We start from the raw sequence: 22,814 nt of genomic DNA, 5'->3' as shown, positions 1-22,814 counted from the left end.
TATATTTCTTAAAAATAGAAGTAAATGCCCTTTGGTTTGAAAAACTGGTAAATACCCTGCTGAAAAACAAAAAAACAAAAAAAACAGCTAAAACCAGCCTAGCTGGTTGGCTGGTTTTAGCTGATCATCCAGCCTGGTCTTACACTCTAAAAAAAGATGTGTTAATTTTTAACACATTTTTTGTGTTGTCTATTTTATTGTTTTGTGTCATTTTGTGTACATAATTGACACAAATTGTGTAACTATAACACATTAGTGTGTAGAAATTAGCAGGAGTAACACATTTGGTTGTGTTAAAAGTAACAAAATGTGTTGTACTTAACTAGACACAGAGGTGTGTTAAGAAACAACACAGCTTGTGTTGTTTTTAACACATCCTTTTTAAGAGTGAGCAACTGTGGCCAGGCTGGGAGACCAGCTACTTCCAGCATAAACCTGCTAAGACCAGCCAACCAGCTTAGGCTGGTTTTAGCTGGGTTTTTGTCTTTTGTTTTTCAGCAGGGTAATCATTTTAAGTGTGTCTTAAGTGCCCAAATACATTCTGGGGCCACTGTATGTTATCCGAGAAAGGGTATTAAGAGGATGGGGAAGGTTTTCATTCATGCCTATACCCTGTCACTCATTTTAAATACTAGTTGCAACACTCATGCAAGCCTTGACATGAGGAAGTCTAAATAACATACACAATTCACTGTTTACACCCAGTCACTATTTACTAGGAACTCAATACAATACTGTGCTAAATGGCATGTTAAGGCAACATTGCAAACGTGTATTGTCATTTGAAGCGTTATTATAATGTATAGGCTATTTTGTTTATAGACCAATCATCCTTTGCATTGTGTAAATTACGACTGGGGTTGAGTAATCTGACATGCACTGAATTGTTTTATGACACAAGACAGATCACTGTGCATATTGTCTAAGCTTTACGGTAGCATATTAAAAAGAGGAAATTCAGAACGCTGCAGCCAGTAGGGAAAGCTGAACTGAGATGAAATGATGCCTGTAGGTCGGGCTCTTTAGTACACTGAGTATGTGTAGGGTGGACTGCGTCTCTCACGTACGAGACTGTCTATTATCCGGAGCCTTATTCTTTTTCTGAGAATCCTTAAGGATGGGATTACATTCACCATAGCACTGAATATTTTTTGTCGCTTTAAAAACGCTTTTCGCAAATCGCGTCGCGTGTTGCAGTATTTATAGACTATGCGATTGACGACTAAACTGTAACTTGAAATCGTGACCAGCGATATTCGTCAATGAAACACGTTTGCAGCTACAACATTGCAGCAAGCCTCAGGAGGTCCTGTGTGCTCAGTTGGTCTTAAAGGAGCAGGCGAAGCAGCACGCGAGGGTAAAATGACTATGTCCGTCCCAGAGAACATATCGGGGTCCGGGGGGAAAGAGGAGGAGAGTGAAGATGAGAGTGAAATCTTGGAGGAAAGCCCCTGCGGCCGTTGGCAGAAGCGACGGGAACAGGTAACGTTACGTCTGGAGGCTAATAGGCACGTGAAGCTTCGCTGTCATTTTCTTTGCAAAGACGATGACTGGATGAAACTTAAATCTGTATTTAACTGTTATTAAATCATTTAAAGGGCTCTCCAAATGCAAACACATAGTATGGTGTGTTTGTGGGTGTCTTGTTTGTTTCTGTCCACATGGAGAGTTTACAGTGATTTGCCGCTGGTAAACACTAGAATATCTATTAAAAAAGCAACACGTACATCGATGCACATCTGCTCTAATAACTAGTGTTTGAGTTTAAAGGACATTTAACAGCATTTCAAAAGTGGTTCATGTAGTTTTCGTAAAAGATTTAATGTAAACATTTTGACCTCACGTACAGCCCCTCCCCTTCCGTGCACATACATCCAAATATACACATACAGCGCATGCAGAGTATAAGTTGCTATTATTTTTCAAAGGCTTGTGTTTCATATTCTTGTTTTTTCTTTTGTTTTATGAGATAAAGGGGCGTGTTCGTGTCAGCCCACTCCAGTCGGTTTGTGTTGAAGCGTTAAGAGCTCGACTTTCTTTTAGATAAGTCACAGATACAGTATATCACAGATACAGCTTATCAGTATTGGCACACGTTCAGCATATCTATCTTACACTGGAACCTTATAATCTTCTCTTTTAACCACACACACTACTCGTAGTGTTAACTGTAAAACTCTTTTCGTATGTAAATTAATGGTAATTAAGCTTTAGCCAACCCCTCCCACCTACAGTGTAAAACCTAATTGGTTGATTTTTACTTTTCAGAAGTACAGTATGCAAACCGATTGACTTCCAAGTAGCTTGGTAAGCATACTTATTTGACTCAAGTAAAGTGGACTAGTTATTGCATGTATTTCTCTAAGGAAGTACTTGTCATTAAGAAATGTTTTGACATTTCAAGTAATTTTTATTAGGATAGTTTGGTTATTTTTGTTTGTGACAACTTTTGGGTTTAACTTTTAAGATAAGCCAAAAAAAAATGCGCTTGAGTAAAGCCAAACAAATAGTTTGAAATTCCTGTTAGTATTTACTGTGTGCTTAAAAGCTTGGAACGTAATGCATTCACTTTACGTGCATATTTGTGAAAGTTTTCCATTTTATGTTACAAGCCATCTTAAGTTTCTCAGAGGTCAAGGGTGAGTCTCAAGAGGGGGTGATTTATGTGTTCTTTTTCCATGACACTTGATTGTGAGAAGCAATAAAGATGCAAAATTGGATAAAAACAGTGGGACAAAGTGGCTGGAGCACAACAAGCAATTATTTCCTGCATGTGTATAGTCTGTTAGTACAAGAATGTTATTAGTATGTGGCCTGCCCTTTTATTGCATCAGTGTTGTTAAATGGTGCCAAAGCGCAAGCTAAGAGGAGGACTGACGTGTGCTTGTACAACAAGAGTGAAAGTTTTGTTTGTGGTGATGTGGTGATGTTTTCTTTCCTCAGTGACTCTGACATTTAAATGGAGAGACATGGATCGCGCCTCCCAGCTTCTGTTCTGCAGGTTGTTTCAATGTGCACTCTGATTGTTAGAAGCTGTAATGTTGGGAGTTTTTTGGGTAGTTGCAAAACGCTTGCATTATTGTTTGTTTCGACAGTTTTAACTTTGTGACCTTAGGATTGCCTCCATAAAAAATGAGAACTACCAAATGTTTAATTTTTTATATTTTAATCAATGCAAAATGAAGACTTCATTTGCAGAAAGATTGTAGCACACCCCATAGTTAAAAAAGGACAATTTTGATCTGAATGTGTCTGTAAAGTTTCAGCTCAAAATACCCCACAGATCATTTATTATATCATTATGAAAATGCCTATTTTGAGTGGAAACAGAAACACACTGTTTTTCGTGCCTGTCTCTTTAAATGCAAATGAGCTGCTGCTTCCCGCCCCCTTTTCCAAAATAGAGCTGCATCATTACAGCTCAGATCTGCTAAAAACATCTGTTTTGATTCTGATGATCATGTTTATTGCACTGAAATCATGCGTTTTAAACCATATTAGTTTAAGCTTCTGATATAGGGTTTTCTGAGGGCACACGGACAGAAAGTGGCCCATGTGAGTACTAAACTAAGTTCTTATTGACACACAAGTTTACATTAAAAACACATGAGTTACAAAAACAGTCGGTTATGTCTGTGAAGGTTTTAGATATGTGTGGCAGCAGCAATATACAGTAAATAAATCAATAATTCCACTGCTTTCTTATTTCCTCTGAGGCTGGGACTCTAAATAGTGTTCTGTTCTCATCTGTGCAGCCAAAGACAGAACAGTTAACATGTTTTGCTCAAACTTTCAACATGGCATTAGAACTGGAACACCGTTGTTGCTTGCAAAATCAAAATGACGGCACCAGATGGAACCTTACAGATTAAGGGGCGGTAATTTTATAATGAGATCCCTTTGCCACGTCACCAATGGAGTGAAATCAGACTTGCTCATTTTCTCAGACGCTTGCTGAAAAAGGCTTACCAAAACAAAGTTACTGGGTTAACCTTTTTCACGTTTCCTTGGTTGGTAGATTGGTTAGATAGATAGATTGGGACCTGATTATAGCACTTAAAACCTGGAAAAAAGTCAGATTTTCATATGTCTCTTTTAAATTCCATCTACACCGATTCACAATAGCATTCTTCAGAATGAAGTAAAATCACTTTGCAAGTGGTTGCAACGTTATTGTTCTCCTGTGCCATTATCATTGCAGTTGGAGTAGACTTCTTTTAAATGTACAGTGATTTTTTAAAACTATATCTTAATTGTTGTTATATATGAGCCTTGATGTGAATAGGCCCTTACACACCTCAGATGTTTCTGAGGACATGCATACCGTTTAGAATTTCAGAGATCTCATATTTTGCTTTTAATAAACAAATTTATCATCAAATTCCTTTTATTTAATTTTATTATTTCATTTTAAAAAGTCTCCCTTTGGGAAACCACCTCAACAGAGTTTTTGAGCAGATGTTTACCGCGGTTCATCCCCTACACTTAATTAGCACCGAGCACGTGTGTGTGAATGAGAAACTCAAAGTGAAAATGACTCAGCGGATAGATGGGTAAACGATGATGTTTTCTGGCAGTAGTGTGTTATTTTTCAAATAGGAATGACACATACAGATGAGTGCAAATCAAACCATTGTTGGGTTCAATTAGCTTTTATTCAAATTTTCTTTTTATCTGTATTCTGTTATGACATGTGAAGACGCAGAAATGAATTAGCACATTTTCGAGTTGAGCTGTTATTGAGGAGGCAGAATAGAGTCATTATTGGAGAGATTTCTGTGATCACAGCCAGCTTGGCATAGCTCTTGAACACTTTTGTTATGCAACTGTTTTCCAACGTTTTGCTGTTTCTCAGAAGACTTAATAAAACCTATCTTAGCAATTTCATCAGAAGAATTAATACATGATGGGCGATAAATAAGCAATACATACAATTATGCTGTTCTACTGGGTATCAGCATGGCTGTGATTTGGCTGCAGATGACACCACAGTTATTTTTTCTTTTTATAATTGGATTGCCTTACTTTTTAGACATAATATTTCCAGTTATTCTATCTATTTTTGCCTTGTTAACAGTAATAATTCCAAACAAACTGTTGTATAATGTGACATTTAAAATTAATGCTTGCCAGTTTTTCAGCAGCTGTCTTCCCTAAAGATTAAACCATGCAATAATGAAATCCATTCCCAGGGAGTGTGCTGTATTATATATTACACAGTCAATAGAAAATGGATTGAAAGAGGTTTTAAAGGTGCACTCCCCTATTTTTGGAAATAGGCTAATTTTCCAACTCCCCTATAGTGAAACAGTTGAGTTTTACCATTTTTGAATCCATTCATTGAATCCATTCAGCTGACTTGACTCTTCTGTAGTTACATCGTGTACTAAGACAGACGGAAAATGAAAAGTTGCGATTTTCTAGGCCGATATGGCTAGGAACTATACTCTCATTCCGGCATAATAATAAAGGAACTTTGCTGCCGTACCATGGGTAATATCATTGCGTCTGCTGCACCCATGTACGGCAGCAAAGTTCCTTGATCATTACGCCGGATTGAGAGTATAGTTCCTAGCCATATCAGCCTAGAAAATCACAACTTTTCATTTTCCATCGGTTTTAGTACTCGATTATATTTAAATATTTTCCCTATTTAAAACAGAAGAGTCAAGTTTTAAATAGGGAAAATATTGAAACTCTTTGGTCATTTTTGCGCGAGATGCTAACGGTCTAATCTGATTCAATGTCTGTGTTAAGCTAAGCTAAAAGTGCTACCGTCAGACCCGGAGATCAGCTGAATGGATTCAAAAATGGTAAAACTCAACTGTTTAACTCTAGGGGAGTTGGAAACTGAGCCTATTTTCAAAAATAGTGGAGTGTTCCTTTAAGACAGAGAAGGTAAAAAATATGCTTGAGTTGGGCAGATCTGCATCAGCATCACCGCTTTGCTGTAATCTCAGCAGATAGCAGGTTTCTTGTCTGAACTAAATGAGCCACATCCCAGAGACTAAAAAAAGCCCAGTCATCATCACTTTTACAAAGGACATCAGTAAAGGAAAATAATAATTACCCTGTGAGGAGGCTCAGTAGCACTAAAGTTCACCCAGTCTCTGTGTTTAATGAGCAATGCTTATTAAGTGTTCTAATAGTTAGATCTGTGACTGTTAAATATTCCCAGAGGCAAGTGCTTTTCATGGCTGTGCCTGCATTTACAACCATCTTAAAGCTACAGGCACCCTCATTTGACACAAATCTGCATACACTTAGTCATTCTGCTCAGCATGCACCAGTTAACATCTCTGTCTCAGTCTCCCTCTCTCCGTCTTTCTGTCTCTGACCCTTACACACCAGCGTGAATGATAAGACATAGTAGATGTTGTCTTTAAATGCATGTTGCCAATGGATTAACTCTGCCAATTCACTGGTCTCATGATGCAGTTCTCGTAAACATCGATTGCTTTACTGGATATTTCACTTCCTTTGACATGGCAATGTAACAGGAAATTGCATAGTAGCATTTTGTTCCATCAAAAAAATTGGGCCATGGCTAATATTAGTGTATGCGATACAGATACTATCTATCATATAAACAATAATAGAAGCATTCAAAACCTTTATCAGTTTCTAATAACATGCAGTGTCTTATGAACACTGTTAAAGTTAAGTTAGTTTTGCATTCAGACATTTTTCAATTATGTCCTCACACTGACAAAAGATTCCACAAGCATCTGTGAAAAATGCTACCTGCTTGAGAGCCTAAAGGTGAATAAGCCTTTAAGGGTAGTTTGCATTTTTCACAGTTATTTCACAAGTCCTTTGTCATTCCTCAAAAAGAAGCAAACCTTTCTACTGGAGGCCCTCCTAGCGAGGCTAGAGGAAAAAATAGCTTGGCAGGTCTTTAAGAGATTCGCCATGTTTTAAGCGAGCGAACAAAATGTTCCTGTATATCTCAGGATTAGATAGAAACTTTGGGTGCTGACCACTTTATTTCATGCAAACTTCCAAATTTTGGATAACACTTTGTTATTCTGATTCACATAACTCTTGATTTACAGATCAAATAGAAATCTGATGTTTTTAACTTTTTTTCTTTGCACTTTTCCTATGGCAGAGTGACAGTATATGTATTGATGGTAGAAGTAGTAGATACCTGTTTATGCCATTGTTTTTTTTTTGTTTTTTTTTTCGGATTCAAAAAGGTGTTGTTGGTAAAGGCTATTTTCACCCCATGCCTGCTGTTGCTCAGACAATTTATCATAAGTACAAAAAACATGTCATGTCTTATATCTAAATATGTCTAAATAGTATAATTTATATATACTATTTAGTATTTAACATTAAACATTACTGTTTTATGTGTTGGTATTTTCTGGGACAAAGTAAACTGTTTAGCGGTAGTGTAAATAGCCGCTGCCAACAGCTTTGCTGATTATGATGTGAGCAACCATGCATTGGTGGCTACGTTTGCCAAATAACATCACAGTAGTTCATTAACAGAGAATTAATAGAGGTAACTGTGTGCAAATATGTAAGTTTTTGATCATACTGCCCACTCCTGGTGTGACTGTATCGGTATTATTATTATTAAAGATGGTGATATTGCATTTACACAAATTAACCCAGTGGAAAGGAACAGCAGATTCATTGGTGTGTGTGAGGGAGAGAGAGAGAGAGTGTGCCTTGGCTTATGTCCAGTGTAAAGCAAAACCAGCAAGCGCCATCTGTCTCACTGCATTAAGCCATCCATATGGTATTCTCTCTCTTACTCTCATAGCATGTTCATTTGTCCAGATTCTAGGAAAGCAATAACGTTGGTCTTCTTATTCTGACCACTGCTCATATTTCTTTGACAGACTATATTATCAAGATGGCTTTCAAAGCCCCTCTCTGATTTGTGTTTGGCATTGGGCTCTAAAAGATCGTGCCAACTGCTAACCTCTTTCAAAGATCCCCAAGTCCCAGAAGACTGGCAGAGTTGGTTTCCTGTGACAGCCAGAGTGTTAGTGGTTGGTAGGAGAGGATTTAGATTAGTTCAAGGAATGTTCAGACCTTCACACTTCAATAATAAAACAATGGTTTTTGTTGTTCTTTTGCCCATTAAAAAAAAATGGCAAGTCAATAATTGTCAAAACAAATTATACATTTTGATTATACTTTTCCAGAGCATCACTGTGTTAAAAGGATCTCTTGTTTTAGAGGTTTATTTTGTTTACTCGTAGATTATATTTTAATTGCACCGCATTTGCGTTCCAAATCTGTATGGCTTGCTTTCTTTTACGTTACGCAAAAGAAGATACTTTGCAGATGTTCAGGTCCAAACAGCATTTATTTGACCCCATTGGCTTATTGTATGGCCAAAAAATATGTGTTTTTTTTTTTTTTTTTTTTTTGGTTTCAAAGGAAGCAGAAGAAAGTCAGTAACGCAGTTTTGGAATGATGTCGCAGAATCCCCGTTCAAGGCATCTGATATAGAAATAGTTTTAATACCTATTGTATTTTTAAGCCACATAGGTTTTCTATATCACTTGTGAAATTTCCTCTTTTGTGGATTCAGTGTAAAACTGAACTTTTTGTTTGTGTCCCATTTAAAAATCCATCTGTCTGTTATAAATTCACAACTGCATTTTTTTTTCAATTGCCGTATTCGATTCACTCATTCCCTCAGGAGTTGGTCTGATTAATTGTGCAAGAGTAATCTCCCGTGCTTCTTCAGTCAGTCGAGACAATGCATCTATTCAGAGATTTTAATTCAGAGACGTTAGATGACAATGATAGGTTGTCTGAACTTATTAGTGTCATGTGTTATACTGTAGAATTAGCTTTTGATGACAGCTTGAGTATTTCAGCTCACTCATGCTCTGAGAATCCCAAATGAATCTCATGTGACTGACTAGCAGTAACTAGACCAGAACTGTCAGATTTCACAGATACAAGATTTAGCTGGAATTTCATCCAGCGTTCAGCTTTACTTCCACTGCTAGGGGTTAAATAATGGCTCAAATCATCCATAATGTATGGATTTTTACACAGTTCCCATGGTCTTGTAAATATCAAATTGTTTTTTTGTTCCACTTAAAAAAAAAAAAAAACTATCAGCTAGAAGTTGTGCATGTGTAAAGTAATGTAAAAGCCATTTATAATTTTTGATTTGTGAGTGAATATTTTTTTAATTTACTTGACCTTGATATTTCATCATGTACTTGGTGTTTCTAAAGATCTTGCATTGAGCAGATGGTATTTTTGATTCATATAGCATATAGATTACACTGTGCCATTGAGTGTGTGTGTGCATGCTTTATTTAAGCATTTTTCCTTTTTGTTTTTTCAGAATGTCACAAGTAAATACACTCCTTTATTGCAGCCACCCATATTCATGTGTCACTCTTGTAATCTAGAACTTTGCTCAGCTCTCCATTCACTTATCACTAAGACTGCAATTATGTATGAGTTCACTTTGTTTTAAGACAAGATTGTGTCTAATAACGGTGATTGTTGTACTCAGGTTGATCCTTCAACCATCCAGAAAGTTAGGTATAAACTACTTGTTTATCTTATTGAAGCTAGATAGTTTTGGTTTGGTTGCTGCAGGTGTTTCTCTCTTGGCACAGCGCTGGAAAATACCGGTTCTCCGAACTTTGCGACAGAAGCTATTTAGAGGAAGAAAAAGAACTGCTAGAAGAGCAGACAAAGCTTTCAGTCCGTTCACACCATGGCTTCCCACATCTCCATCATCACAATGCGGGGCATTCATGAGTCGTGAGTGTGGTGACTAACACTGTTTTGCGTGGACATCACATCATGCTTATATTCTCTAATGCTCTTTGTTTATATCCCTCTCATCGTCTTTCTCTCTACTTCTCTTTTTGCTAAGTCATATGATGTCGCCGCCTGCTACATATTGCACTGTTCTTTGTTTATGATCCTTCCAAGTCCTTCAGCATTGATCGCTCTTTGCATCAACCCCTCATTCAGAGTCAGAGCTCTCAAATCTTTAAATGCAGCAGACTTCGATCCTACAAGCCTGCTGTGGCAGTTCCTCACTTCAAAAGTGCCTGTCATATTCAAACCCAGTGGCGCACTTGACCTGATGTAGCTTTTAAAATGTTCCGGTTTCTATAATAAAGTGGTGCATTAGGCACCACTGGCCTGAATTTGGGCTTCTGGTGTACAGAACAATACTATGTTCTGCAGATCACAAAGAGCAACTAAGCACATATTTACAAAAGAGCGCAACTGTAGACCTGCATTAGACTCCTTAAATTCCTGGCATACATTTCATCCTCCTACTTCCACAAACACACCTACTTTGCTCGGTTTACCCAAAAGCAGAGCTATTCATCTCTTAATGCTGATTCTGCCAGCTCTTTATTTCATACGTGAATGCAAGATAAAAGGTTGAGCGCTTTGGGAGAGGGATGCCCTGAGGCAAGAGCTGAAAATACGACGCCTCTGTCAGCACTCTTTCTTTGGAAAAAGTTACCCAATACAGCTTAAGCTTGTAGAGAATGAAATGAAAGCTTGATGAGTGTGACACTTTACTCATAGGATTATCATGTTGAGGACTCCTTTTGAGTATCTGCCAAGTGTGTCAATCTCAGGAAGGTCAAACTGTTAACGTGTTTATGTACATTTCCTGAAGATCAGTGGTTTTTATGCTTGTCCTGTGCTTGTGATTTAGTCCATCCAGACAATTTCTAATTTCCACTAGCTAGATGGGAAGTGTTTAACCATAGTCATTTTTAAACCAGGATTAATGCAACTCTGTGTTACCTGTTCATATTTAACACTGGGTTAGCTGTTAATCCTGGTAAGACTTTCAAAAAGATTTCACACTGTACATTGATAAACACTGAATAATTGTTCATTGGTTGGACAAGTGTAAAAGTGGCCTGGGTTTTGATGCAGATTTCCCGATTTATATAGGCCTCGTTTACACTGAAGGTCTTGATGCCCAATTCTGATTTGTTGCCTATATCCGAGTTTTTTTTTGGGTTTTTTTGGCTGTCTGTTTACACATTCTTTCAATTGTTACCCATATCCGATTCATGTGTTTACACTTGCTATACCACCTGAAACATCGTGCATGCATTGTTGTCATTTACCACCTTCACATGTGCTTCCTCATGAGAATACTGTGACCTGTGCTGACAAAAAAAGAAAAAACGAGCAAATAAAAAAAAAAAAGACATTCTCCATTAAAAGACCTTCAAAATTATTTATAATTTGTTGGAATCAGACAAAAAACAACTGAGTCACACCCATTTTACAGTAAGTCAATATGTGAAGTCCTCCGTCTTTTCTTATTATTAATTACTATATTTATAATCACAATACAGATTTTTTTATTTTATCTTTGCTATTATAAATAAGAACTTATGCAAAAAAAAAATTGCATAACCTTTATTATTTTATATCTAAACTAAAGCATTCGTGTACGAAAAACAAATAATCAAACGTAAAAATAACAAGTGTGTTCTTTACAAATAAATTGATTATTCAAACTACAAAAGCAGTTCAATGAAGTGCAGCGAGTGATTCCCTCTTTTCTTTTGTTGTTAGATTAACATTATGATAATGATACAGACGTCCTATACTGTAATGCACGGACCTAATATAATGTTACACATCAGATGTTTTCTGCGTGCCGTCAGAAGTGCCCTTATATGCATGCACTTCGAAAGACAGTCAGCGCGAGCGGAGAAAAGGTAGCTACTGTAACGTTAATCCTCTCAGAAAATATACAAATAAAGATAATTTTAGATGTTTAAATTACTACTTGGAGCATTTTTCCCTTTCTTTGCCTGTAGCTCAAAATAGCCCGTGCAAATTTACACTAATTTTGTCTGCACAGGTCACATATGACGTCATTAAACCACGGAGAATTACCAAATTGTCGCAGTTTTAATGACGTACAGAACGCAATGCCTCAGAAAATCCGATCTCCCTGTTTACATGACAGTCGCATTGGCACATATCTGATTTATATCCGATTTATTTCCATATATGAATGAGGCCTGAAACCAATCTCACAATATCCGAATGCATGCGCTTTTTTCCTGTTTACACTGTCATAGAACAGATCCGATCTGTGTCACATATGAGCAAAAAATTGGAATTGGGTTACATTTAACTGGCAGTGTAAACAAGGCCTTAGATTCTGATTCATTCATTAACTCTTGAGCAATGGTTTTCAAACCATTTTAAGGGCAGCCCTATTTATTTTTATTTTTTTAAATTGACACGACACATACTTTCATACATACTGTGCAGCGTGTACACCAAGTTGGTCCTCTTAGCAACATGAAAACCAGATTAAAAAAAAAAAAATCTAATTCTGATTGGATTATAGCCACGAAAGTGCCCAAAGAGTGCTCCCTTTATAATAATTGAAAACCTGTCACTCATTTAAGTTTATCGCAATCTTTGGAAATTCCTTTGTAATCAATAAATCTCTCTACACCACACAATTAATCTCTTGTTTACATCGCGTCTACACTTTGTTCATTATAACGAGAGGGTTCATAAGCTTGCAGTACTCATGACTGAACAAAAACTTCTGAGTTTTGATCGGTGAGTAGATTCTGACTGAAATGCCTCTGGTTGGCCATTGCGTTCCAGAAATCAAAAGATATGTCTGTGATTGGCTACAATGTTTAACAGTGCAAAAATGTGTTGTAAATAGAAACCTTTGATGCTCTCAAGAGCACAGACACAAATATGCATTGGAGTCTGCTGTGAGATTCCAATGCATATTTGAACTTTTATTTTGTTGTTTGTTTGTTTGTTTTTATTTAAGTTACGTATATGGTATATACATATATATATATCTTGAAGTTAGTTACTACATGCGCATATATATATATATATATATATATATATATATATATATATATATATATATATATTATATATATATATATATGTATGTATATATATGTATATATATATATATATGGGCTGTAAATATGTATCACGATTAATCACATCCAAAATAAAAGTTTTGTATTACATAATATATGTATGTGTGTATATATATATATATGTATATATATTATATATACATATAAATTATATATTTAGAATATATATTATATGTATATACATATATATATATGTATATATCTATATATGTATATATATATGTATATATTTAATATATATATACATAACATAATATATATATTATATATATATGCATGTATGTGTATATATATGTATATATATATATACACAGTATATATGTATATATTATGTAATGTATAATGTATTTATATTGGATGTGATTAATCGTATTAATCATTGTGCTTAAATAAAAATTTTTTTAAGTCTCGCTGCCCACCCGAGGGTCTCGACCCAGGGTTTGAAAACCACTGCTCTAGAATGTATTTCAGTTACAATGTCTATTTTGCTTGAATATAAAAGTAAGTCCATATTATAATGTATATTTTGCTTAAATAATACTTTTTTTTTAAGTCTCTCCTACCCACCCGAGGGTCCCGAGGAACTGCTCTAGAATGGTTTCAGTTACAATGTCTGTTTTGCTTGAATATAAACTTAAGTCTCAAATCTTAGCTAGCATACTTTAATAGGAAAAGCTGCATTTTATATTACAAAAATATCAGTTTTCAACATGACTCAAACTTAAATTGATTATTATATCAATGTTGGAAACAACAGCTCAAAACATTATATTTATAAACTTTTAAATAAATAATCATTTTTTCAGTATTGTTTGATAAATAGAAAGTTCAAAAGAATTGCATCCTTTTTAAAATATAATATATTTTGTTAATTATATTTATAAACTTTTTTTTAAATAATTAGGCCATTTCTAAAAATTTCTGACACCTCATAAATTGATAGCATGAAACACTCTGCAGATTGAAGTGCCTTGTTTTCCATTTCCATATCTGGGTGATCAAAACAGATGGAAATACCAGCATTTCTGCTCATCTTAGGCAACTCCTTAATTCTTTTCAAGAACTTTACCACAAGAATGCAGAGCAGCACGTTTGTATCTCTGTCATGTCATGTCATGTCATGTGTTCATCTCCACCTCCAGACCCCTAAGTAGGGTGCCTTCAGGCTGTACTGGTGGTCTTGAGTGACACTGGCAGTTTAGCTAACAAGAGTTGCTTGTTTTCACATCTGGAATTGGGTCTCTCTCCAGCTAAGTGTGTTTTACACAACCTGTTTTGTTCCAACATTACAGCAAAGTGCACACACAAGTGTCTCCTGTATGTCAGTTAAACCTGTTGCTTCAGGTCACCATTCTCCATCACAAAAGATAGCCACCCCATAGAGAGAGGCTTAGCATTTGTACTCGGACAAGACTTTTAGTTGTGTCTGAGGGGCCCAGTAGGCATCTAGGGTTAGCATGCTGAAATCAAGCACCATTCGTGATGATAATTGTATAGCTGGAAAGCTGTACCTGCATATAAAGTGCAGAATTATCCAGTTATGCATGCCAATCCATTCACATTTTCTCTCTGTTCATCCTCAGAGATGTTTGATAGGATGTATAAGGGAAAATTGAGCATGCACGGTTAGGTTTCCAGAGATGAAAGTAGTTCCACAGTAGAAGAACTTATTAGATTTCATACATTATGCAGGAAGAGGCAATACCGCTGGAAGTGTATCTGTGACAGACGCAGAATAGGGGATTAAAGGGCAGGAAATGGAGATTGTAATGTTTGTTTTCATTGGGAAAGCTGTGGTGTGGGTTTATGTCAGAAAGGATTTCGAAGAACCATGCGTGAGATGATATCAGCTGGTTTTATGGGCACAATGTTCCCTCTTATTTGGTATTTAAGAGTTTCTAACAACTTACTCTCAAAACATTCTTTATAAACACCCACAAAAGAGAAACCAGAAACCAAGAACTAAACACCACAGCTACATTATTTTGAAAGCAGCTTACTTCATTTGACTCGTTACATATCAATGGGCTTTTTTTATACACAAGATGTTTTAGGATTCTTAAGTGGACAACACTGGCTGCGCTGTATGTTTTTGATTCACTGTGAAACGAACTGGCTCATAAGATCATTCATTCAAGAATGAGATTACACAGGTCTTACTGTATGTTTTTTGATTCACTTAAAAGAACCAGCTCATAAGAATCATTCATTAAGGAATCAGAATACACTTATCACTGTATGTTTCATGCTGTAGATTCACTAGTATTGTGGTGCAGAACTGAACATCCATTATTTTGTAACCGGTTCTGAATAAAATTAAATAAATAAATAAAAAAACTTCTAAATGATATAGTATTAAAAGAACATTACAGTTTTAGTTACATGCTTATGTCAACAACCCCTGTGCATATAGTTTTGAACACTGATTTTTAAATGCTCTAGACAATAACTGAATAAATCTTAACATCCTATCTGTGCATCACTAGAGTGCATTGAGGTACAATATTAGCCAGGCTCAGCTGCCTGTGATTGCACATAATTTGGAGACACCAGCTGGGTAGAAGGACACTGTCTGGCTTTCAGAGGAAATGGAAAGTTTTTCATATGTTTTCAAAGACATTCCTTGCCTGTTTGTGTGGCATCTAGGGAATTAACTAACTACAAATGTAACTGGACATGCTTTTAGTGTCCTTGTGTTCTCTGACTTACATAACCGAGCTTTGCTGTGCTCAGCCATTATTAGTAAAATTGTCATAAAAGTTATTTTACTGTTGTCCCTTTTAATGGCCATTATTCAACCTGTGAGCCTGGCACACACTGGCAGTTGACGGTCAGTGTGCTTAAAATACCAAAATAAACTGTTCATTTATAAGATAAACCTTCATAGAATTAGACTTTGGGATATTTAATCAATCATGCACATTATTTGTGCTTGAACTGCTACTTGACTTGATGCTGTTTAGCCTAGTAAACTTTACAGACATTGACACCTTGTTCTGTTCTTATATTATTGTGCTTGAATGCCCTGACCAATTAAAACAACTCTTTGTTTGAAGCATACCAAACAGTATTATCAGTTTATAGTCATATGTTTCTGAATCTGAGATAAAGTGAAATCCAAGGCCTTTTAGAAGGCAGCTGCATCACAGCGTGACTAGAACATGTTGTGTCTGTCTCCAAAACACATAGCTTTAGTTCACCGATCAGCGGGAGGGGAGCAAATTCAGCCTGTAAATATAGAAAATAAAAATCTGAAAACATTGGGTTTGGGTTTGTTTTCTTTTAAACAGTTGAATCTAAAATGACTGGTTCTGTCCAAAAAAGGTGGGGACTTGAAGTGTTTGGAGAGCAAACAGCAGTGTGTTCTTTTCTGTATTATGAGCTTTATTTACAACATTACAAAGTAAAAAAAAAAAAATCAGACAAGAATTTACAGGCCATTTAAAGTCTGTGTTGTCATGCTTGCTCTGAACAGCCCAAACCACAACGTACATCATGGGAGAGTTGTGGAGCAAGGGGGCGGAGAAGGGGGTGTGACCTTCTTCTTCACAGAAATACTCATTTCCTGTACTAACAATACTAAGAAGTTGATATTAAAATATCACATTTGCAAATACTGTTAAAAAGTTGTGCAATGAGAAGTAAATATTGCAGATATCACTGACTAAATGGTACTTTGTATGAACTTGGCTGAGTCTGGAGTGCTAAACTCACTTTCCACCCTTAACTCTTTCTCCATGTCCTTTTTTTCTGGTTTAAGGTCAGTCAGGGAAATGTCCCAGGCATTGAGAGTGCGTACTTGGCCATGGACACGGAAGAGGGGGTGGAGGTGGTATGGAACGAAGTGCAGTTTTCAGACAAGAAGGTTTTCAAGTCCTTTGAGGTAAGACCATGTTTGTTTTCTAACATCAGTGTTATGGGTGGGATACTTAGTATGCTGCACCACAAACATCTGTGAAATGTTACTGTATTGGCATCATGTCATCATGCTGGAATGGTGACAGAAACAAGATGTGAAACCAAGAGTGGGTGCACTTTGTGTTAATACAGGAGCGGATAAGAGAGATGTTTGAGAACCTGATGCAGGTGGAGCATCCGAACATTGTGAAGTTTCACAAGTACTGGTTGGACATGAGAGAGAGCAGAGCGAGGGTGAGACACGAGACCCACCTGGTAGAAATGAAAGCCTCTGTGAACTTTACTCTAAATTCAGACATTCACGTTTTCTTTCATTTCGTGCCACACAGGTGATATTTATCACTGAATATATGTCATCTGGAAGTCTCAAACAGTTTTTGAAGAAGACCAAGAAAAACCACAAAACTATGAATGTGAAGGTGAGATGTTTATCAATCATTGAAATTGAAAAACCTGTATGCAGAAAAGTTAGAGAACAATGCCACCTTCTGGTACAAAGATGACAAAATCATAACCGACTGGTACTACCTGTATGTCTCAGGCATGGAAGCGTTGGTGCACGCAGATACTCTCTGCACTCAGGTAGGACATTGAGGATTTCATATCATCTGAACTCATCTGAAAATTTTAATCTGCTTTTAAAGCTGAAATGTGTGAGTAAAAGAAAAATCTTTTCCTAGCTTAATACACAGAGGCAACTATAAGTCAGTAAACACTGGCTCAGTGCCGCTGTCAAAACATTGCTTTGTTTGTTTGAGCATCTTGACCATCCCAGCATAGCAACACTGACTCAACCAATGGTGTGAGTTTTGGGGCGGGGCTGTCTGTTTGTTTGGCCAATGACAGACAAGGGGAGTGTTTGGGGGGGGAAAAAACGTTGGAGGCATGTTTGCAATTATGTTTTATGACACGAAGTTACACATTTCATCTTTACAGCTAGTACTTTTTTCTCTTATTGTATGGAAAAAATTATTTGTTATTTTACTAGTTTAAACTTTTTATTTTTCCGTGTATTCATTATTTTATTTAAATACATAAATTGTTTTTAAATGTTTATTTGTATGGAATTGCTTTTTAACTTTCAGTGTGTTCAAAGGAGGCTTTGAGTACAAGTACTGATGTTTTCTCATTTCTGTCTTTTAGTTACTTGCATTCATGTGATCCACCCATTATCCACGGTAACCTGACCTGTGACACAATCTTTATCCAGCACAATGGCCTCATAAAGATCGGCTCAGGTTTGACAGTCTTTTAATCCTTGTGTTTTAGGTTTAACTCAAAACAATTTGATGTCTGTTTATTTTTTTGAATAAAATATCTGTTTTTTAGAAAAGTTAAATGTCTCTTCTTTCTTTTGCAGTTTGGCACAGGCTGTTTGTTAATGGTAAGTCCATTCTGAGCTCTCTATCCATGTGCACAGGAACTTGGTTATAACGTCAGAAATAAAACACAGACCATACTTAGACTTTCTTTTCCTTCCTTCCTTAAACAATGCTTTGCGTATATTGGCCCAAAATCCTGGCAGTTAAGTAATGTACTGTAACATTTCTTGTCAGCTTTAACAATCTAAGACATAAATAAAGAAAATATGGCCCACTTCCCCCTTTAGAGTATTTATCTTGGACTCTACCCCATGTGCTGGAGGTCTTATATGTTTACTGGCTATAATTTTTCCATTCAAACAATGTCATAAATAGAGTTTGAATGTGGTGTGTTTCCCTTAGTGTTTGCTGAGGCGATTCATGGGAATGTGCATCAACATCGAGATGAAGTGCGGAACCAGCATTTCTTTGCTCCAGAGTATGGTAGTGAGTATTGAATGCCTTTACCATATTATCATCTTTCTCAAATTGGAAAAAAATCAGAAATCTAGAAAATATCTGGAATGTTTTTAATTTAAACCTAGGCATAAAAAGAAAGGTGTAGGATTAATATTTTATTTTATTTATTTATTTTTTGAGCAAAGTTTTGCTTATAATTTTTAATATTTTAGAAAAATGCGAAATAGAAATATGTTCATTTTCATGACATTTCTTCATTTTCTTTTTCTGAAGTTGCTGGAGATGATTACGCCATTGATATATTTTCATTTGGCATCTGTGCCTTGGAGGTTTGAAAATTATTTTATCAGTATAACTAAACTATCAAAAATGGCTAATTATAATAATTCCAAAAGAACAACATTTTAAGTATGACTTTTCATTTTGTTTTCCCCACTCAATTTTAGATGGCAGTACTAGAAATCCAGGCCAATGGAGACAACGCCGTTTCGAAAGAGGCCATTGATCATGCTGGACAATCACTTGAGGACCCTCTCATGAGGGTAAAAGACATTAAGCGTATATTTATAACTAATACAGCTCTGTTAATTTTTTTTTTTTTTTGCTTTAATCTAATGCCTTCATGATTTACACTGACAGGAATTTATCCAGTCGTGTGTACTCACAGAAGCCAAGACAAGACCTACAGCTCATGACCTGTTGTTCCACAGAGTGTTATTTGAGGTCCACTCCTTAAAACTGCTTGCTGCGCACTGCTTTATCAATAACCAGTGTAAGTGGGACATGGAAAACACTGTTCATCCCTTCCTGACTCCTCAGAGAAAAAATGCTTTGATTTTGATCTTAGACATGACAGAAATGTTATGTATGGCCCATTTAAGCAAAGCAAATTATTGCTCTTTCGCATTTCCATTTCTCTTTAGTTTATGTCTTAAACTTATTTTCATGTTTTCCAGATCTACTTCCTGAGAATTGTGTGGAAGAGAAAACAAAATCTTTTGATCCTAACGGCATCATGGCAGAGATTAATCATCGTGACCGACCTGGAGTCCATCTAAAGTGAGTTTCTCTAAATAGGAAGTTTCTGATTCTCTTTTCTAATTGTTTCCCACTTTCCTATGACGTCCTTCTAATTTTTTTCAAGTACTCTCATGTTTCTCCTCTGGAGCTGGACAAATTCCTTGAGGATGTGAAGTGAGTCACAGAGAACATCAGCTGATCTTAGATTTAGACTGTTTTTGTGTCCATGCTTGAGCATTTGAAACCTTTCTTCTTCTGCACGAACAGGAACGGCATATATCCCCTCATGAACTTTGCTTCCCAGCGGCCGCATCCTATCCCCCGCGCTCTTTCTTTGTCACAGGAACAGATGGAGACTGTGAAGACCCCAACCCCAGAACCACAGGAGACTGAAACCAGAAAGGTTAGAATAAGATTTATGTTAGAAATAATATTGAGGGTTACTAATCCCAAGTATTGCTATGCCTCAAACAAAGCTTTGGGGAAGACAGTTTGTGTAAATAATGCTCAGATTCACAGTTCATCTTAAACTTAAAAGTTGTCTAACAAATGTTGGCAGACTGATGGAAAGTGTGTGCAGATCTGATGCTGACGTCTTGATTAAATATTTCCCAGAAATGGTGATTAATGTATCTCATCCATGTACAAGCAGTATTTCACTTACTTTATAATAATCCATGACACTCTGGCCTCTAAAAAAACCTGATTTGTGTAACAGAAAAGAGGCATTAAATAACCAAATCATCAAATCGTTTTCATACAGGTTGTCCAGATCCACTGTAATCTGGAAGCGAATGAGGAAGGCACAAGGAGTCATGTGAGTTAATTTATTTGGCATGTAGTTTTGCTTAGTTTCTTCACCTTAAAAGCTGTTGACATTGTGCATTATCTATCCTTTATTTCTCTGTAGCTCTCTCTCTTTTTAAAAATGGATGACAGGCTTCACCGGCAGCTTAGCTGTGATGTTTTGCCATGTAAGTCAATTTAAAAACATTCAAATGTGTTCTTGTTGCATTTACTTTTTGAGAATAAAATTGAGAATATATGAGATATGTGTAAAAGTAAATTCTTTTTTTTTTTTTCAGCTGACAGCCCCAAAGATTTGGCTAGTGAGTTGGTTCACCATGCTTTCATCAGTGAGGTAAGCACAAGATCTTCTAACCATCAGGCCTTTTAGTCGCATTTGAGCAGATAAGAGCTAGGTGATAATATAGTTCACATTTTGTGACCATATAAACACTCAAGCAGTTGACATTTATATAGTATATATAATAATATAGTATATATCACTTTATGTGAGTGTACTGTATGTATGTAGGTAAGGTTGGCTGTATTATCCAACTTTAATATATTGCAAGGCAATAATATTGTTATCAATATTTTGCAATAGTATAAAAAAATCAAGCAGTTGATATTTGCTATGTATTATTTTACATGAGTATATTAAATGTATGTGAGAAGTTGATATAATTATAGTAGTTGTAAGTTAGAGTTATTAATTTCTTATGTGATGAAAACCAAATGAAACCTGTAAGGTTTTGTTCAATTTATAGTAATTATGTGTCGTGACATATCACCCAACCCTAAGCAGTTTAACTGTGGAATTAATAGAAAGTCAATAATTACACATAACACATTGTAGATAATACATCTTTAGTCCTGTAGTACAAGTCAAGGAAACTGTGGCAAGGAACGAAAAACTTTGATGTTACCAATTCTTGTTTAGTATTTTCTGATGAACCGAATAGATTTGCTTCATGTGTGATTATCTTGTTTTTGTGTCATGCAGGAAGACTGCGAGAAGTTGGCATGTTTTCTTGAGGATGCATTATGTAAGCACTGGTCAGGGACGTCTACCTCCCCTACTGCCATGGCTGTGATGTACTAAGCCCAGCTGGTCCCATTATAGACAAACAGAGATTAAAGACTGGGCCAGAGGTTGAGAAAAAGTGATGGCGAGAGATCCAGAAGAGGGAAATGAGACCAAAAGCGCAACATTACATAATGAAGGTCATGGCTTCAGAATAAGTGATGGGCCTGGGGAGAAAAGCTTGCACCATACCGCATGGTACCTGCACAAACCCCAGAGAGCTCATACTGTTCATATTGATCTTGAAGGTCGAATAACTGCTATCATCTCACCATGACGAACATTTCTGTCACTCGCAGAGATTCTGCTTCAGTGACAGGATTTTGGTTGTAATTTTTTTTATGGTTTTAAAGGATTTTTAATAACATCACTCCAAATCCATCCTCATCTCGCAAAGGACAAAATCTCAAACAGACAGTTTTGTTCCAGATAAGTGTGTTATTTATTATTTTAAACAATTAATGCCTGGTCTTGGTATACATGTTTAAAAGTTCAAGCAAGGAAATTCTTTAAAATGTTTGATTCTGCATTTCTAAATGATCTTATTCTGTATGCTTTAACAAGCTGAGGTTGAGCAAACGAATGTGCAGTACTATGACAAAAGTTCTCTTGGCACCTATTATACTAATATATTTCAATTTCATTACTTAAACTTCATTTCTTGTTCTTAATCTTGAATTTGTAATCTTAATCTTTGAATTTTACAGTTTAAGATGACTTTTTTTATTATTGGACTATGTTGATCTCACTTGCTTTTTTCATGCAGATGGTAACTTTGCAGATGTTTGTAAACAGTGGCAATAGCGGTATTCTTAAGTAGTACGTTACCGTTCAAAAATTTCAGGTCAGTAAGATTTTTGGGGATTTTTTTTAAAGAAATTAATACTTTTATCCAGCAAGGGTACATTAAATTTATTAAAAGTGACAGTAAAACATTTACATTGTTATGAAAAAAATCTGTTTTGAATAAATGCTGCTCTTTTAAACTTTCTGTTAATCCTATAAATTTGAAGAAAATGTATCATGGTTTCCATAAAAATATTAAGCAGCACAACTTAATTTTTTTTAATACAATATTATTTTTTTTACTGTATTTTCGATAAAACTTAATGCAACTTCAAAGACTTCTTTCAAAAAATATTCAAAAAACTCTTTCTGACCCCGAGTGTACAAGATGTTCTATCTGATCATTTCTCAATTTTAAGCAATAAAGCAGAAGAGCACTTCATCCAGATGTCTTTTACCAAGAAAAAGGCAGAACTAAAATCTATAAATTTCAGTAAGACATTTGTTTTTATTAATTTA

The 22,814-nt window shown here is 35.9% G+C and overlaps 1 protein-coding gene across 2 annotated transcripts; it reads left to right on the top strand.

The window, feature by feature from the left end:
* The first annotated feature begins 960 nt into the window (after positions 1 to 960).
* nrbp2a (nuclear receptor binding protein 2a) lies at positions 961 to 22,476 on the top strand. Of its 2 annotated transcripts, XM_042718507.1 has the most exons (19): positions 1,348 to 1,482; positions 2,269 to 2,307; positions 16,681 to 16,803; positions 16,971 to 17,072; positions 17,168 to 17,257; positions 17,380 to 17,420; positions 17,982 to 18,076; positions 18,199 to 18,222; positions 18,563 to 18,646; positions 18,893 to 18,948; positions 19,066 to 19,161; positions 19,259 to 19,391; positions 19,576 to 19,678; positions 19,763 to 19,813; positions 19,907 to 20,042; positions 20,403 to 20,456; positions 20,550 to 20,613; positions 20,725 to 20,780; positions 21,429 to 22,476. In XM_042718507.1, the coding sequence occupies exons 3-19, from the start codon at positions 16,726 to 16,728 to the stop codon at positions 21,525 to 21,527; spliced, it is 1,362 nt and encodes a 453-aa protein (XP_042574441.1). In that variant the 5' UTR covers positions 1,348 to 1,482; positions 2,269 to 2,307; positions 16,681 to 16,725; the 3' UTR covers positions 21,528 to 22,476. The 2 variants fall into 2 exon arrangements, with proteins under 2 accessions (XP_042574440.1, XP_042574441.1); XM_042718506.1 differs by lacking the exon at positions 2,269 to 2,307 and having other exon boundaries at positions 961 to 1,482.
* Positions 22,477 to 22,814: the final 338 nt, after the last annotated feature.

Source organism: Cyprinus carpio, chromosome B2, assembly GCF_018340385.1.
Source record: "Cyprinus carpio isolate SPL01 chromosome B2, ASM1834038v1, whole genome shotgun sequence".
Classification (NCBI taxonomy): domain Eukaryota; kingdom Metazoa; phylum Chordata; class Actinopteri; order Cypriniformes; family Cyprinidae; genus Cyprinus; species Cyprinus carpio.
This window is presented reverse-complemented; position numbering and strand designations above follow the sequence as displayed.